The 19,510-nt window shown below is 40.1% G+C and overlaps 1 protein-coding gene across 1 annotated transcript in view; it reads right to left on the reverse strand.

The window, feature by feature from the left end:
* Nucleotides 1-16,606: 16,606 nt before the first annotated feature.
* The window catches only part of RAMP3 (receptor activity modifying protein 3), a gene marked incomplete at both ends in the record, with an annotated part of 52,535 nt that continues 49,631 nt past the window's right edge, over nucleotides 16,607-19,510 (reverse strand). Inside the window, one exon of the mRNA XM_081996696.1 lies at nucleotides 16,607-16,862. Coding sequence (XP_081852822.1) covers nucleotides 16,607-16,862 — 256 coding nt within the window. The remainder of the gene's footprint in view (nucleotides 16,863-19,510) is intronic.

Below are 19,510 nucleotides of genomic sequence, written 5' to 3' on the forward strand. Positions count from 1 at the left end.
ATTTTTCCTCCATAGTGACACAATTAATAGTGAGTCAAAGCCTAGGAAAGGCTAAGGAGTACCAAACACCAAGCAGCACTGCTTCATGTGTAAAATTCCTTCTTATTATTATTAGGGGCCTAATCTCATTCACACTGTTTCGTAACATTTCCATCACTGTCAAAGCCAATTCCTTTTGAGAACATTAAGGGTAAGATGAGGTCCCAAAGAGCTCCAAAAGCTCTGAAAAGACTTTGGATAAGGCCTATGGGATGGTCTTGGCAGAAACAGTATAGAAAATAGGTGACTATTAGAATAAGCACTTTCAAAGTTTTGTAGCCTGGATTCAGGGCTTGACCAGTGCTACTGCAATCACACATAAATAACTTCAAGCCTATTAAAAGATGGTTTGGAAACTTGCTCATAATTCTAGGTGCCAGAAATGCTTGACACAGACTTCTGTATCTGAGATTTCAGGTGTATTTTCTGTTACTATCTGTAAAGCTGTAAGATAAGATATTATAAGGAACAGTAAACAGAGATTCAGTTTCAGATAATTTTTTCAGCCCTCCATTTTCTTTGACTTCTAAATCCCACATATTTCCTTCTTCAAAAACAAAACTTTCCAAGAGGTTAGTGTCTAGCTCATGACTGCTAGCACACATTTTCATCATTTCCACAATGTCAAAGACTGGTACAAGAAGCAACTATCTGGTTTGAAAGTTCTGCAGCTGGCAACATCCACTTGCCTTTTAATGCCCTTCAGCTACCAAAAAGGGCAAAATTTCCCCACAGTATTTGAGGCTTCATTTGTGATAGGATTCAAAAGTCCGAATTAAGGTTATTAATGCTGAATCAAAAATACAACATCAGTTAAAGTCAAACTTTATTTAGGCATTGCTCTTTCTCTTCCATCTGTTTCAGAGCTGGTTCTGGCATGATCCAGCCAAAGGCAAGTCATTGGATCAAAACTTCCATTGACTTCACTGGTGTGTGAGTAGTTCCTTAATTCATTTAAGAACAAGTCAGGAAAGAACCACGGAAGTGTACAAGTTTACAAGCTCATACAACAAGCAACTGAACTCATTGAAGACACTGACATTTTGAGCCAAAATAAACAAAGTTCCCATGTCAGAGGGTTACATGCCACCCTAGGAGTACTGACTGGTACATTGCATTTTGGTAGAGGTGTACTTTAACTCAGGTTTGCCCTCTGGCTTCAATTCGATTAAAACATTCCCAGGTTAACCAGGTGATTTAGCTTTACTGCTCTTACTGCTATTAACTTACAAACATCAAGTGACATTTGCCCTAGAGATTGCTCTTAAGCTACATATTTGTAATGCATCCTTTCATGCTGATTTACAGTGGTTTATTTAATGTAATGGGAATGGGACAGAAGCACATTGTGGTTGTCAGTAATCACAGTCTTGTGAAAATAATAATGGTATGTGATGTTCTTTTGAGGTGTGAAGCTGTGTATAATAAATTATTCAGTGTTTCCCTAGTGTCAGGGAGCAAGGCAGCAGGCCTTCAGCCTTGCGGCTCCCAGGCAGCTGAGGTGGCACAGGACCCAGCTGCAGCCAGCAGGCCATAGGGACAAGCCTGGGATGAGGCCTGGCCAGGAAGCCATGCTGTCAGGAAGGACATTGCCAGGCACAGTGTGGCCACAATGTGGTGTGTGCTGAGATTAAAGCAGCCCCTGAGCAAGCAGGGAGGCCCCAGGGTGACTCCTGACAGCCCACACAGCTCCTTCCAAGACATCCTGTCCCAACTCCATGGCTGCCCCCAGCAAGTCTGTCTGGGCACTGCCACCAGGTCCCTCAGGGCATGAGGGACGAGGTCACAGAGTCCCAGGAGGCAGGGGAAACAACATCATTCACTCTCAGCTATTCATTTTCAGGTTACATCAGTAGCAGCAATATCCTCCTTGACGGAGGCTTTTTTGTAGTTTGTGTATGCTGACTTCACTATCTTCTCTTTAAAAGGCTGCCTCCCAAAACCCTGCATGCTTCCCTGAGTAAGCGGTCAAACAACACAGCTTCGCTGAGGGAAAGGTCATGCCAACACCTCGTGTGCCACCACAGACCCAGGGTTTCTGCACTGTCCACATGTCTCCTCCACGTTGCGGTAAATGAAAAGCAGCTCACTTGTGATGGTAGGAGTCTTCCTCCTGGCTGGACCAAAACAAATTTGGAAGGACCTTCTAAAGAAACTTTTATTCTTAATGTCATACTCAGTTTTGATCAAGGTTATTTACTGTCTTGGATGACTATCAGTGAAATCCAACAATTCACAGTGGTCATACATAAAAAGATGACTTGGAAACCCTAGTACCTGAATCACAAGTGATAACAATCTACCTTAATTAACAGATTCATTCTCAGTGTCAATAAAATGCATTGCATAAGTGCAAAATAGAGCCTGCTCACTGTACTGTATGGCTGGCCATTTTTAAATTCCATCAAACTCAGTTAGGCATCTATTCCATTGGCTATATCGTTAAACACTGAAAAAATGCTTTGTAAGAGACACCATGAATTGTGTTTTTTTACTCCAAGGCTTTTTTCCTGGATAGTACACTACAGAAGGGGAAAAAGAAGTGAAAAATTCCATTTATAAGAAATATTTGGAACATCAACAACCTCACTTTTCCCTGCAGTTAAGTATCCCCATGAGCTAGAACAGCATATATTCAACAAAGAGAATGCTGCTTCTATTTTTGCCTGTGAGCTGGGTGGTCCCGTTGGTTAGTGCATTGGCTTCTTTCCTCTGAACACTTTGATTTTAATAACAGCTCTGGGCACAACAGAATATGAGTACAACAAATTCATCCTACTTGTCCCTACTTGTGTAGTAAAACCTCTGTACAGTATTTACTTTAATACACTGAGGAAATTTGGAAACCTAAGGAAAACATCAGTGTAGAATTATTTTTACATAAATTAATTTTACTAATATAATGAAAATTTAAATGAGTACTTACATTAATCATATTATTTTTGACACCACACTTGTTACAGCTGTGTAATCATAACACTCTAGATATACCTTATGCTTAGAGAATGCAAAGCACAGTTCAAACCTGTCCAATGATCCCAACTCAAACCCAATGAAATAAAAAATTTCACATTTGAGAGCTTAAAGTGAGATACCTAAGTTAAAGGTAACTTGATTTTCAAGTACAGAGCAACTGAAATTCTTAACCAACTCTGTTTCAGCTGTCTGTTTTTAAAAAGTCCTATGCAGATGATGATGTACTCCAGCCACAAAAATGCATCATCTCTCAATCATACTACTCTAGACTTCAAAAAAAAAAACCCCACCAAACTTGTTTAGTATGGGGTTACAAAGAAACTTCACAGTAAAGAAAGACAGACCTAGAATTCAGATAAATTGCTTTGACTATTGTGAGAGTTTTTGAGAAGATAAATTAACAGTTTAAAAAAACCAACCCACCCCTCACTTATTGTATTACTGCAATGTCTTACTAGGTAGAATTTTCAAGAATTTTCAGAAGGATGGACCACAGCCTATCACATAAAGATGCATGCAAAAAACAGCTATGGAAGCATTAAGCTTTATTGATTTATGTCACACTTCTTATACCCTGGAAGATTTGGGGGTTTTATTACAGTTCCATATCAAGACAGGTTTCAAATATTGTATATTGTTTTGGAGCAATGGTCCAAATGGTAATATGGAATATAGTCAATCACTGCACAGAAATTCATATATTAGCTATACAAATCACTACCTCAGGAGGGATTTATGGATAGATCTCAGGATGCCTATTGTACATGTTAATTTATATGCAACATGCTGTGAGCACATTTAGTGTCACCTGTTAGCAATTTTTTTTAACATGTCAAGCTGGGAGAAGCAGGTCTTAATGTATTCTTTCTTTACCATGACTGTTCAAATTCAGTTGTATTACATACACCTTGCAGTAGATTTTATTAAAACTTTCCACTCTATCCATGAAACGTTACTCAGTGTACTGTCTAAGCAAGATCCAAACCCTTATTTGCAAGTTCCTTGGAGAAATATAAGGCATTTTAAATTAGATTTTTAAAAGGCTATTGGTACATGTTTACTAAGATTCAAGTGTTTTCAGTGAGACATAAAAGTTCTTTCCATAATCATCTTTTCATGCTGAGTTAACAGCAGTCAGATATTTTATCTAAGTTCTCAGTGTCTACAACTTCAGATTCACCTGGATACTTTTTACCCACGTCTGTCTTTTCTTTCAGCTCACACAGATTTTTAAAAATAGAATTACTGTCAGCACAAAATTATAATGACTGACATATTTTGGTCTAATTGCACAAGTTCATTACAGAGAAAAAAATAATAACAACAACAATAATAATAATGTTTTTATTTACTACTTTTAATACAGTAAAGCCTAATGGCTAAGTACTGATAAATGAGATATTGTAATTCCCCAATGTACTTTCCATAGCTGCTGACAGATTTAGATAATTGAATTTGAAAGACTAGGTTAATGTTGAACCTTTTTCAGTGTGTATCTAACTGGCACTTTTACAGACTGAGCAGCAGTATAATTTAAGATTATTATCACATTTACATATACATGACCTTCCAAGTAAATTTTGCCATTATGGTGGTTACTGATCTAAAGACTCAGATCTCAGGATAAAGTCAGATCCTCTGGTTTTCAGTTTTCTCTTCAAATCAATAGACATTCAGAGGCTAAAACTGTAATACAATAGATAGCATTAGGAGAATGTGAGCAGGGATATTTGTGAAAAAAAGAAAAGAACCCCACAGGATGACCAATGTGGGTTTTTTAATGCAGAATTCAGTGCATTATGGTCTCTGGATTCCACGTTACTTACGCTGCACTCTGTTTTATAAATTCCATTTTACTAGCTGTGTTTGCTCTCTTGAATTCAATGTTCTTAAATCTTGTGGAAACCAGGACTATTAATTGTAGTAATCCACAGCATGGCAAAAACATTTGACAGACTCAAATCAAATACTGCTTGTATTTAGGAGAATTCAGAAGCTGATCAGATCTAGGTCTTTGCTCTTTCAAGCTTTCATCTAACTGTATTCTTGCTCTTTACCAGGGTTTGTTTTTCATTTATTTTTAGTAAAAACCTCAGCTGGCATAAACTATCATACTGTATCCTTGATGTATTTAAGCAAACATTATAAGTTGTTTTTTCTTCAGGAAAAATCTCCGGTTTCATTAGTATACATTTACAGTGTCAGAAATATTTGTGGCCTATTACTGTCCTTTATTTCTATTTCTAAACTGTCACCCTACATCCTAAATAGACAATACTACATGCTACAAAAAGCACTATATCTTTCAGTATTATAACCTGCCATGTTCACTCTATGTAGCCAGAGCCAGAGCCATTTTCCCTCACTTTTTGCAGTTAAATAAAAATTATTCAACCCTATTTCATAATTATTTCAGATTATATACAGTATGCAAATGGAGGGGATCCAATGATCAATCACCACAGCTACTAAAATTATGCTTATTGGTTTGAATTTCTTATACTAATTTCAGGAAAAGAAATTTTATGCAGTAGATTTATCAGAGTATTTTGTGTTAAGTATTACAGCTTTAGTTATTAGAAAGGTATTTTTAAATTTGGACTGCCAGTTCTGCTACTCTGCTAAAGAAAGTACTCTTAAAATATGCTATTTTTGCTAGCAAAATCAAATTGTTGAAAGACAGAAAAAAATGGGGAGTCTGCAAATATTCTGCCAACATGATTGTCAAATATTGGTGTTTCTCCAAAGGATTTAAAAGGTAGTTTTAATGCCAAGACTAATTCTTTAAAAGGGTAAAATTTGATGGCAGAGCTTTTCTCTTTAAAATAATCTGGGACAAATTAGGCTGTCCAAAAGAGCTGTGATTCACTCACTGCTGACAGGAAAATTCATTGCAACCATGTCATAAATATTATACTCTAAGCAAATCTCTCTCCTTAGAGGCTCAAGCTAATGGGAATCCACTTACTCAAAATCCCAGCAAATGTACACAGGTCTCTAAGATGCTGATCCTATAAAATTTCTATAAACTGTGATCTCATTTGTTAATAGTTATCGTTAGAAATTATTCTGTTTGTCAAAACCCAGCAAAGTCAAGTCTTCCCAAGTGAGGCTTTTAAGTCTGCAGACTGACTCCAGATAACCCCAAGCTGAACAAAGCATCCTTATTACAGTGCCCCATTAGGACTAATAAGATTTTCTTTAAAATTTGACCCAGCTGTTCCTTCAGTTCTGCTGGCTCAGAGATCACGACCCTAGCACAACTGTCTCCAACATCTAGAGGTGTCTCAAAAGACTAACCAGCAAAGAACAGTGACATTTCACCTTTTACTAAACAGAAAGGCACTTACGTTTCCAAAGTTGGCTGAGTTAATTTCATGCCTTTGAAAAAGTACACATGCCTTTGACCTTAAAGAAAGTAATATACTTTTACATAAAGTCTACATTGCAGAGTAAACCAAAGCAATAATAAATAAATTATTTATTTAAATAAATGTATAAAATTATTAATACTTCATAGAATATTTTGGCATTGCTATTTCTCCTTCTTTACAGTTCTATTCAGTTCTTCTATTCAGTTTAAAATTCATGTAAGCAGTGAAGACCCACTTAAAAATCATTCTGTAACTTCACATGCATGATTTTATTTAGAAGTTAATATTTAGTTTAATTATATTCCTACAGCTCATTCAAATCCAAGCCTCTTTCCAATCAGTTCAAATAGGAATGATTGAATGTGACGTTGCCTTCAATATTGGTTCCTTATTCAGGTTCCTAACAAAACCACTTGTTCGTTCAGTTCTGACAAAGTACATATCTCTGCTTTTATAGCAGTCGACCAAATATAAAATATTTAACAGCCCTCTCCAGCTCTATCTGACAAGATCTGTAGGTAATGGTGTTATAGGAGTCTGATCAGATACAGGCATGCTTCAAGATTTGTATCAGTTGATATCCCTGAAGTATTTTGGTCCTAACAATGCCTGGCTCTCTGTTCTTGCTGGTGGCTGAAACATGCTGAAACGGTATACATGCCTCCAATGGCTTGTAACAGATAAACTGGTGGGATTTCCTCTTTGCAGTGACAAGCAAACATAACCCTGACTGTTTTCTACAGAGTGTTTTCTGCATCAAATACTGAGCAGATATACCTTTCACACACAATTTTACACAGACAGTCATGGACAGGAGTCTCCATAAAGTATACACAAACTATTAGTCCATCTGGAAAATAGCAGCACATCCCCTTGCAGCTATGTTATAGTCCTGTTAAAGAGAAGGGAGAAATAAGGTAGTCTCTTACATGCATGGAGATAGTTAGGCTTTCTTCAGTTGATTCTGAATGACTAAGCTGAGGTGTTTGTAGGAGGTGAGGAATTAAATGTATCACAATTTCCTAGGATTTAAAGTGAAGTTGTGCCAGTGGAATTATCTGTGTGTTCCCACACACTGTCTGTATGTACACACATGCAGTCCCTTGATGTACCCTCTAAGAATAGCTCAATTGGTTTCTAAGGCAGTCAACATATTTCAGTTTTAAACAGCTATGTGCTAAAAAGCTTCCACTGCTGCCATTCTGCATCTTTAATGCTACTGAAACTGTCAGACAAAAATTACATTCTCCTGCTGCTCTGAGCATGACAAAAGACCCATGTTAATGTTCATCAGAGAGGGCAAATAGAATGGCATTTTTCAAATATATAGGGCTTTGCTTTAACAAGCATAGGCTCTTTATTTCTCCCTTCTAGTCCATTTATTAATTAAAAAGAATAACTGCAAAGCAAAGAAAAATGACAAAGAAAATCAATTAGCCAAGTGGACTGAAACCTGAAAATTCTCCAAATCTCCATTGATTTTTTAAACACTACTGTTTTGAATTGCTAGATTGTTGTAAAAATGTTCTACATAATCAGTATTCTTTGGGTAACTTGTGATCATTCATGTTTTCATCCTCATAATACCCCTCTGAGATTATTACATTTTCAGATAGGGCACTGAAGAATAGAGGACAAAGGTGCTTGGAGCATGATTAACATCCTCTATTATTTAGATATCTACTTTGTAGCTGAGGCTACAGTGAGACTGTCACTAGGATCCAGTTGATAGTTCCTAGAGAGCATTTCTGACCATTAATCTGACCAAAACCAGGTGTCTCCCTTAGAATGCAATGAAAATGAGATTAGAGAGCCTGCTGTCATGTAGATACCTACACTCTAGATATAAAAACTTACAAAGAAAAAAATATCCCACCTTGAAGGATTCAGACAGAATGGCATATCTTAAGGAGTAATTCCAGCTGCATTGCTGCCAGCCCCGCAGGTTCCCCAAAAAGCTAGTAATTTGCCTGGTAGCCTGTATATACATACTCTCAGGAAAGTCAACAAACGCACATCTTCTCCAGCCCCATGTTTCAAGCTGCCTCCAGCCCAGCAGTCAGGTCATTGCATTAATAAGGCTCTGTGCATAAGCCAATACAACAAGACACATCTCTCAAAGCCAAGTACAGTATAACATTAATGTGGCTCCAGACATTTTAGAGCAGAGTTGGCTTTCACAGTGAGCTCTAAGCAGATTGGTGCCTATATACTGCCTGTGACCACCCGGGATCCAGAAACATGGCATTTTCCCGCCTCTGTTCTCTGAGTGTCTTGGCCCAGTTGGTGTTGACAGAATATGCCCATTATGCACCATTACTATTTGTTTCCTTTCCAGATGTCCTACTGAGAGTTTACCTAAAGACAAGGTAATAGCTTCTAGTACTTTCCAGCTCTCAGTACCTCAGATTTCCTATCTTGGAGAAAAACTGCTTTTCTTACTAAATTCGCAGAGCTATTTTGGGGTCTCAGCTCATTCTTGCAAAGTTCTGTTAGAGTAGCAGAAACACAGATTCTTTAGCTAAAATTAAGTAACTTGTGCTATGTCCTGAAGTACTTCTCAGTATTACGGTAACACTACATACTCTTTAGTATTTCTGTCTAAGCACCTACAGAGCTTAATTCTTCTTGTATTCAGAAGGAATGGCAGTCATTAATTGCCCTTATCCTCACAACACACCCATGAGTTAAAAAAACACAATCTTTTGTTTTCCCTTTGGAACTCAGACACTGCAAATTCAGGTCCAGATCTTTCATCTTCTGGGAATGAAGTACCCTCATGCTTCTGACAATTATGGCTTTAGAAGGATAATGTCCAGCATGCAGCATTTCCTATACACTGTCTTGCTGCTTTGCAAAATTCATACTTTGTATCAAGTTCCAAAAGATACAAACAATATATTGGAGCAGATAGACACCTGCCACCAGGATCCACAGATGACATTTAGATAGGCAGAGACGCCACCTACACCAGCCGAAGAATGGGATGATCCTAAGTCTCATTCTCCAAGGTAGCAAATGACAATCTGTCAGGTAGAGGGGTTCTCAGCCACAACAGACCTGCAGCAGTTACTAAGCCAGCCCAAAACACAAAGATTCGTCCCAATTCAAAAAGCTCTGTAAAGACTAAGTAAGGCCTATTTTCAAATCTTCACTTAGCCTTACCAGGATTACAGATTCAATCCGGTTCAATCAAGCATTGCTGGATTTTGCACCTGGGACAGAGTAATGCCAAGCACAGGTATACATTGGGAGAAGAATGGCTGGAGAAGCAGCCCTGCAGAAATGGATGGAGGGTTGAGGGGTGCTGGTTGACAGGAGGCGCAACGTGAGTCAGCAGTGTAGGCTGGCAGTCAAGAGGGGAAACTGCATCCTGGGGTGCATTAAACACAGCATAAGCACCCGATCCAAAGAGGTGATTATCCCACTGAAAATCCCACTGATTACCCTGCCCTTCTCTTTCCTCTTTGCAAAGGGCCCTACAAGGCAAATGCATGTAGAAATAGCACATCCTGAAATAATTCACTATAGCTGTACTAATTGCATTCCTGTACTGTGGGGGCTCACAGTACAGGAATGCAATCCCATTAATTGGGCCCCACATTTTAAAAAGGATGTTACGGTACTTGAATGCATCCAGAACCATGCAACAAAGCTGGGGAAAGGGCTGGAAGCCATGTCTTCTGAGGAGCTGTTGAAGACTCTGCGTTTGTCTTGTTTGGAGAGAAGGAGGCTGAGGGAGCAGCCTCACTGCTCTCTCCAGCTTCCTTAGGAGGGGAAGTGAAGAGGGATGTGCTGATCTCTTCTCGCTGGGATCCAGTTACAGGATGCATGGAAATGGCTCAAAATTCAGGCTTGACATGAGGAAACATTTCTTTACTGAGAGGGTGTTTAAAGAGTCATTTGGACAACACCCTTAATACCATACCTGAGGTAAAGTGGTCAGGCAGTTGGACTCAGTCATTGTAGGTCCTTTCCAGCTGAACTCCTCCTCTCCTCTCCTCTCCTCTCCTCTCCTCTCCTCTCCTCTCCTCTCCTCTCCTCTCCTCTCCTCTCCTCTCCTCTCCTCTCCTCTCCTCTCCTCTCCTCTCCTCTCCTCTCCTCTCCTCTCCTCTCCTCTCCTCTCCTCTCCTCTCCTCTCCTCTCCTCTCCTCTCCTCTCCTCTCCTCTCCTCTCCTCTCCTCTCCTCTCCTCTCCTCTCCTCTCCTCTCCTCTCCTCTCCTCTCCTCTCCTCTCCTCTCCTCTCCTCTCCTCTCCTCTCCTCTCCTCTCCTCTCCTCTCCTCTCCTCTCCTCTCCTCTCCTCTCCTCTCCTCTCCTCTCCTCTTTTTATAGAATCATAGAATAGTTTTGGTTGGAATGAACCTTTAAAGGTCATCTAGTCCAACCCCCCTGCAATGAGCAGGGACATCTTCAACCAGATCCAGTTGCTCTTTTTCTTCCTACTATCTTCTTTCCCTAAAAGTACATACTAAGGAAATCTCTGATGACATTTCTTCCCAGCCCAGCACTAGCAGAAGGGATTGAGTGGGCAATCATGTCCCATCCTAGGCATTGACTCTGACATGTGGTAAGGAGGCATGTACTGTCACCTTGTACTGGGTTTGAGGGCTGTGGATCATCTCAGGATCATATGACCATCTGAACAAATTTGCAAAAAGCAAGTGTAAAGTGCAGTTTTTGGAAGTCTGCTGTGTTCATCCAGTTTAGCTGGGTTTCCACAGGATGGCAAAACCCCACATCCCTGACACTAGCGAGGCTCAAAGATCAAGCCCTCATTCTGAAGCAGCTCCTCAGCTAAATGGTTGCAAATCTTTTTGAGGTGAACAATACCTGTTCATTTCCCTGTGGACTTTTTTTCTGTCTTGTACTAATTTTTAGAAATACCTGAGCTGTTTACCTTGCAAACAACATACTAAAACACAAGGACCTGAGAGCAACATTAGTTCCTCAGAGCAAAGGTCCATCTGGCCAAACACTCTTTTCTGCAGAGTGGCCAATCAGAAGTGTCTAAAAAAGACCATATGAGCAGTGCAGGTCTACCTCTGCCGGAGTCCTGAGGGTGCTCATAGGCCGCAATGGCTGATACTGGCCTCCCCTGGGGCCCCCACCCACACTGTGTCCTGTCAAGGGCCCCAGGTGATGTGGTGTCAGCTCAGCCTGGGGTCGTCAGTCCCTGCCTGAGCGATGTTGTCGATGTGCCCATCTCTGCCCCCTGTTTTCTGAATGGGCCTGGGACCTGCACTGCAGAAAGCTGCTCTCCTGGATGGACCCCTCAGAGCTTGTCATGCAGAACTGTATGCATAACATAGGGTAACCTATGGTACGCTATGCTATTCTATGCTATTCTATTCCTGCGCTCACCATGAGTCAAATACCGATAAGACCATTATTTGCCTGAAATGCCAGGGGACTTTCAGCTCTAAAAACACTTTGAAGGACACAAATCAGAAAGACTACAAGATTTGACTGTATTTTATTTTTCTGAATCTGTTTCAGAGCCGGTGCTCACAAGCATTAAGACAATGCACATGTGCAGCCAGGAGCAGGCTGATGCATTCTTCAGTTTAGCTTGAAAAAAACATCCCTTGCAGTCTGGCAAAGGAAAACCACAGAGCCACAGAAAATAGCAGCAGCAGTACAAGACAAGCAGTCCCCGTTTCCTGAAGAGGGAGAATTTGAAGAATGAGCATTGGTATGGACCACACAAAGGCAGAAGAACAAGAAGAGGTGTGTGGTATTGTGGGGTATTTTCAAAAGGATCATACCTATGACAAGCATACTTTTTGCCTTCCAAAATTTGCTCCACTGTGCTTCTTGGCCAATGATGCATGAAAAGCACTCTCATGCCTGCCCTGCGTTTGTATCACACGCAGAGAGAGCTGAAAAGTGGCAGCTCCTGATGGTGCAGCAGCCTGGAGCCCTTCCAAGCGCAGACTGTTTTGCACAAGCTAGAAGCCCTGGGGAAATGAAGCCAAGCGAAGAGCAGAGCTTGCTCCTGCTCCCAACTTGCAATGGGCAAGAGAGACAGAGAGAGCCAGGGCACAAGTGGTGCCTTGCAGGTGCAAGAGCAGCAGGTAAGAACCTAGCCAAAGTGGACCAGAAGAGCCCTGACAAGTGGCCGTGCTTGAAAGCTACAGAGGAAGGCAAAAAAACCCCAGGAACCAGTGCCAATCTGCCCCAGGGGGAAAATTCCTTCCTGATCCCAGCACTGGCAATCAGCAATTCCCTGAGCATGTGAGCAAGACCTGCCTCCTCGCCCCACAGGCATGTCATGCCTCCCAGGAAATACCCAAGCCCTATTATCGCTCAACCTGGAGCTATCTCCGGGAATTCTGAGAGTGGCAAAAAGCACGCAGCCTGACTGACCTTAGGGGCAAGAATCCTTCCCATGCCTGAAGGACACCAGTGGCTTCTCCAAAGTACTGAGACACCTGGCAACATCTGTGCAGACCATTTCTTACGGCTGCTGCCCCTGGCTCTGCAGGAGATGGGCACAGCCAGCTCTTGCAGTGCTCCACAAGAAGGCATTCCCTTGGTTTTGCCACTTTTCCAGCTGAAAAGTCCTGATAGACTCAGACACCTCCAAGTGGTGGTGGTTCTTCTCGTCTCCAGCAGTCTCATCCAGCCTCCTCCAGTCTTCCTCCCTCAGTCCCCTCCAAATAATTCCACCTGTTCCTCAAGGACTTCCTCTCAGATGTCTTCGGGCTTACCCCGGGGCCAGCTCTGGCAGCAGAACACAGGAGGATGCTTCCTTTTATCCTGCCCCGGGATAAAATGCTGCATTGCCAGGTGATGGCACTGTGACATGGCTGACAGGGCCTCCCATGTGCAGCTCTGCTCACTACCCCTCTGCCCAGCATCCTTTGGAGAAAGGCTTTTGGGGTGCTGGCCGGGACGTCTAGGGGGCTGTCAGCACCATTGGTGGCCACGCACTGGGCACAGCTACTGGACATCCCTGTAAATTCATCTGGACATCCAGACTATGTAAAGAAGAGCGTTTATACCATATACGTTCACTTGGCTGTGGGGGATGCCAGAGACGAAAGACAGGCTTTTGGTTCCCTCTGCATGTACTTTGCAGATACATAGAGAGCATGCAGGATTTTCTCACTATTCCTTACCAAGGCACATTTGCTAGTCCCCTGCTTATGGTGAGGTCATCTTCTTGGAAAGAAGTCCTGAATTGTTTTGTATTCTTGACCATCTTTCTCCTTGAACTTCAGTAGCTCTTTTCCTCCACTGGCCTTCATCCTTGATATCTTTCTTGAAAGTGATGGCAGCCTTTGTATTGCTCCTGCTAGTCATCATCTTCTGTCAACTCTTTGCTAAAGCTCTTTGCTTTATGCTCCATGGAAATACACACTTTCACAGGTGTTCTTGAATACAAAAAATGCCCAAACTCACAGCAATGAAGCAATGTCAGCTAGCTGCTTAGCAAGCCTGTCACTTCTTTTCTGGCCTAAGCATTGCTTGGGATCAACCACTGTTCCAATTCTAGGAAGGATTTTGGACCGGTTATTTTCTTTCTGTTTGAATCACTGCCTATTTTCCTCTGAGACTCTGTTGTAACTTAGAATTAATTCACAGTTAGAAAATGAGCCAGATTCTTGTTCCCAGATGTGATTTTCTTAGCAATTGAAACAGGCATTGGGGGAAAGGTGGCAAGCTCCATGCAGTAGAAATAACCAGTAACTCTCACTACACATAGTACAAGTTATGTCAAAAGATCCAACAGTTACCATTCTGGTAATACCATACCCTATTAATGTACACAGCTGTTAAGAACTAGACAATGCAGTTGTTTTTTTCCTCGAAACACTATAAATGTTTCTCGAGATTTAACCACTGAGGCTGCATTAAGTTAGCAGTGTTTCCACACACTCTGTTTCAACTTCTCTGCCCTTCTATCAAACATATAAAAAAAGGTGGAAGATAACACTTTGGATGGGAAGACACACAAAAAAGATTTTCACATCCAAAGCACAGAGCAGCAACAGAATCATTCCCTCTCCGCCCCAGCACATGAAGGAAAATCCACTCTCTTTTATTCTTTGAATCTTACATTTCTTAGACTCTTTGAAAAGTTCACACTAGATTTCATTTTCAAATTAAACAGAGTCTATTTAAACATGGCATTTGACTAAAGACCACAATACACATCTAGCAGTATGATCTCACCAAGGTGAGAGTTTCTTCTCCATTTAGTACCAACAGGCCAATTTGTTTTATATTGAATTAGGCTGTCTGATCTCACAGATAATCTGTTATCAGGTGAATACAGTTTCAAATGAGCCAGAACTGGTAAAGAATTTTTACCAAGTAGGGCAAATAGATTGAAATAAACATGTTTTTCAAAAAGTAAAAATTTTTGCTATGTGGTTTCCAAACTAAAGTTCTGAAACTTGTTTTAAATCTTGTTGAAATTTAAAGTAATACAAGGATTAAAATGAAACTCCATGCAGAAAATAAAATTATTTGGTTTCATCCACACAAAATTCTTAATGAATCTTTTGGATCAAATGAATGCGTTGTGTTTTTTTTTTTTACTTCATTGCAGAAAATAATAGTTAAGGGGAAAACTAAACCAAAATCCTTAGTACATATGTACTTCTTCTTTTACAAAGAGCAATTTCCTGCTAGCATTTAGAGAGTGAAAAAGTATCTTTGGAAAAACACACAGGAAACACCTTAGAAAATTAATCATTTTGATATTAGGGTAATGAAAAAACAATCCAGTGCTTTCAACCCTTGTGAAAGGGTGTGAAAACAAACCAGTACAGCTGCAGGTGTGCTTTATCTATCTACATATAAACAATTCTAGTAAAGGAGGCACTTCTACTATGACTGAAGCCTGGAAACGCTTTTCATACACACAGACCTGTATATCAAACACTGGGCCAGAATCTTAAAGGAGAAAATCTAACTAGCAGAGATATGAAACTTGAATGGCCATTACTTGGTCATTCAACCTGTATTTTATTGTGTGCATAAGGTATGGATAAATGAAGAGTCACTTGTAACAGATATTGCTCACTTGTAATAGAAGCACATTTGACTGAAAGGCATTTTATGGAATGACAGAAAAGAAAGGTTTACAACACAAGTTTTATTTTGTGCACATCTTTATTTGAACTGTTACATAGCAATATCTTTATAGAATAAGATTTCTGAGTAGAATCTTTTCTCTTTCCTCCTATGTCCATTCCAAGCTTAGATGTTCATACTCTAGTTCCCATAACCTTCATGGGATGAAGAATTATTTATGTGCAAAATTATACTCTGAAAGGCACCTCAATCAACATGACACCTTGATATTTGTTTGTAGGATATCACTTGCACAAATTGAAGTGAGAGCGGGGAGTATACAGTGAACACAAGTCATCAAGAATAATAATTATAAAAAAGGAAAAATAAAGAGTCTGGCATACGAAAGTTTCTTCATTACTCTTCAGTGTATTTATAATCAACCAATTTCCTCTCACATTTCCCAGCTCTGTAAAATAAGACCTGTATATCTTCCCAGAGTTTGTCTGTAAGCCACAGAATCCCAAACAGCCATGCTTAAAGGCATCTTATAAACTATCTGATAATGTGGCATGATAATTTCCCCATGAGGATAGTCACTGGACATAAATTGTTCCTTTGCCAGGAGAATACTTCCAGTTCTTGATAATGCTGTTTTTTACTATCTTCCAGGAAAAGCTGCCACTGGGTTACATCCATGTTCAGTTCCTTTGGCAGTGATCTTCTGTCACAAGGTTCATAAATGAAAATCTCAAGTGTCCTGCACAAAAACTCAAGAGATATCATCTCCGCAGCCAATGTTACACCATGTGTTACATACAGTTTTGCAAAATTCAGTTTACTGAAGAGCTTAACCCATGGGAAAAGAACTTTACCCGTTTTGCAGCTAAGGGATCCATTTACCTGGGGACTCTCCTGTTTCTGGGAGCTGACTGTCAGTTCCATGATGATGAGGCCTGATGGAAATAGCTTTGCACCAGCAACACCGATGGCCAAGCTCAGCAACAGTGACTTTTGGCAGCAGCAGCAGGCAGTCTTTGTTCACAGGAGCACTGTCTCTGTCTCAGTATCTCACAGGTTCCATTTCAGAAGATCTGAAATCTTTATGTCAAGTTTCTCTCTTCATCCTCCTTTCTCAGTATTTTTGGAAGAAGGAAATGAAAAAGAGAAAAAGAAAGCCTAAAGGAACAACTTATAACAGGGTATCACTTCTCTTGCTGCACCATACTACCAGTGTAATCATGGCACATGTCAACATGACTGGGATCAAGATCAGAGTTATGAGAATTTCATCTGGTGGATCTTCCCAGTGAACCTTTTCTGAAGTACAGTTTGAAAAGAATTGTTTATGAATTCCAGTGATAAAGTCCTCTGCAAGGGGGTTTGGCCAAAAGCAACTTGCATTGTTAGCTTCATGTTCTGTGCACTGGGTAAAGTTGTCGTAATACCTAAAAGAAGAAGAAAATGAAGTCTAAATAGAACATGTATGCATATTACACTTAGAGAAAGCTAATAGGGTGCCATATAGAATCTACAAGAGTGGGTCTATCATGTAGATACTCTGCTGAAGGATCTTTAATGGAAGCTGTGGGTACCAAATACTATACGGTGAGCTAGGAGAATTGACTCACATGTACTCATATAAGTGAGAGATTTCATGTGAAATCCTGAGATCTGGGATGGACAGTGGTGAAAACCCTGTCTTTTGGGTGCTGCTACGACAGCCAGGACATCCTAATTCCACTTACTTAAATAGAATTGGAAGCCCCTCCCTAAAGACTTCTACAGTATCTTTAAAAAACATACACACAAATGTGCCAAGAACAGGACATTTTGAGCAAAATATGGATAATTCGTGCCTCATCTGTCATTAGACATAATGTTGTAGTGAAAAAGATGATGTGATGTTGGGACTGAGCCACAACATGCATTACTGTGTAAGAATTTCAGTTCTGTTGTACCCTCAGGTAGTAAAAAGATAATGAAAAAAAGAAGGTAAAAGAAAAAAAAAAACATACAGAAAATTAGCTTTGGACAACCTTTATCTTTTTCCCAACTCCAGCAAATGCCCAGCAGGGAAAAAAAAAAAAAATTAATTACAGATGTTTGCAATGCTCATGAAATATTGGGAACCCTTTGTTATGCCTAACACTTGATTTCAACACAACATGTGCTGAAATTTACATGTCCAGGAATAACTTATATTTATGAGAATCGGCTACCCCTCAGGAAAAAAAAGGAAACAATAAGCTTAAATGAGTAATTAGATGGGTTTTGTGGTGGTGTCATAAGCCAAAGAAATTCAGGAAGCGAATGGAGTATGGGGAAGGAGATCGGAAATTAAGACAACGAAGAGTGCCTGGTCAGTACATGAATAAGGCAAGAAATAAGGAAGCTGAATTATTGTCCGTTGCATTTTTAAATATTTCTTTTGGTCCTGCACGACTCAATAAACTCACTTCAAAGGGAAACTGAAAATAGAAAGGACAGAGCAAGAAACTACATGACACCTCAAAGGGGTAGCATCCTGCACTATTATCTGAAGGCCCTACCCTCCCTTTCAGTATGTATAAATACAGAAACTCCTGATGAGTCACTCATTCTGACATTAAGTACCACTGGGGACTAATACTGACTCAATCCTTGCTGTGAAGTAGTGGAGGAGAGACATTCAGTGTTTGATTCAAGACTGAAGTCTACTGTCTACTGCCTGTCTGTCAAGGGAAATGTCTGCCTGCCCATGCTTCAAGCACATAGGTTGAGAATATAGGCTGCAAAGCGTATCTGTTCTCAGGGCTGTGTTCACAGAAAAAAAAAAGCCTTACAAAAAGGTCCTTCTGCAGCCTTCTCACAGTTCTCATTCTCAAGGAGTTTGAGCTGATGCCACTTTATTCATAAGCAAATACACTGGACAATCTGACAAGTCCACACGCAGACGCTCTGGCACACAGATGCATATATGCACAATATATGTATATTTTAAGCAAAGCAGCTAGAAAAGAAGCTTTTGTGACGTCAGTAGCCACAGGGAAAGAACAGGAAATTAGATAAAAATAAAATACAAATATTAGCTGTTTGTTATTTTAATAGTGTCATCTTCCATGTGACCCAGTAGCATCCATTCCATATGGGAGAGACAGTCCCAGAGGACCTGAAGAATAATACATCTAAAGGCATGCCTATAAGGTTCGACAGGCTACAATGCAGATATGGAAGAGCTAGTATCCAGTTGCCCAGACAGGTCAGTGCTCCGTCTGGCACAGACATGAGGCAGGGCTCCAGAGAGCATCAGGCTCTGCTCCAGCCCTTCTCTTGGCCATGCTCTGGTAAGCAAGCTTGTCCCATCAATGGCTGCTTCAGTTCCCTGCGGCCACAGCCACCTCAATTTGCCCATCTGTTAATGCAGAATAACAACAACAACAACAACAACAATAAACCCTGGTGACCTGAACAGACTTCATATAAAAGGATCCTAAACTGAAAGATCTAATGATATAAAACCTTCTTTTTTTTTCCTTTTTCCCTAAGTGTAAAATCCTATAGAAAGTTCACTGTTCTTCCAAGAATTCTGTAGATTTTTTTCATAAATATTAGTGGTGTAAACAAAAACATTTCCCACTGAATTCCCAAGTATAACATAGTTAGAAAAATATGATTAAATGTTGCCAAAAGGCCAGATAAAAATAATTAGGAAAATATATTGTATTTGAAAGACTGAATCCCTAGGAGCCAAAGTAGAATAAAAATGTTATCTTAATAGTTGGAATTCCTTACAATTTTCCCTTAATACCCTCCCTCTCAAAAAAAAACCAACTACCTGCACTATAACAGTTTTTGCACAAGATTATGAGAATGTAGATAAGAAAAAAATCTCAACTATTTGAGAATTGCATATCTGCCAGTGAAGCTCAATTAACTGAAATATTTATGTAATTCAGAGTTTATGCACTGCAACAGAAATTACATGTTTAAAAAAAAAATCCTCTACATGGTACTGTGTACCAACTGCCTCAGAAGGGAGCAACTGAATCCTCATTACCATAGCATGGGCATTTTGTAGTTGATCAACTGATTTGCAAGGTGTTGGGTTTTTTTA

This window comes from Phaethon aethereus (genome assembly GCF_964289735.1).
Source record: "Phaethon aethereus genome assembly, chromosome: 2".
Classification (NCBI taxonomy): domain Eukaryota; kingdom Metazoa; phylum Chordata; class Aves; order Phaethontiformes; family Phaethontidae; genus Phaethon; species Phaethon aethereus.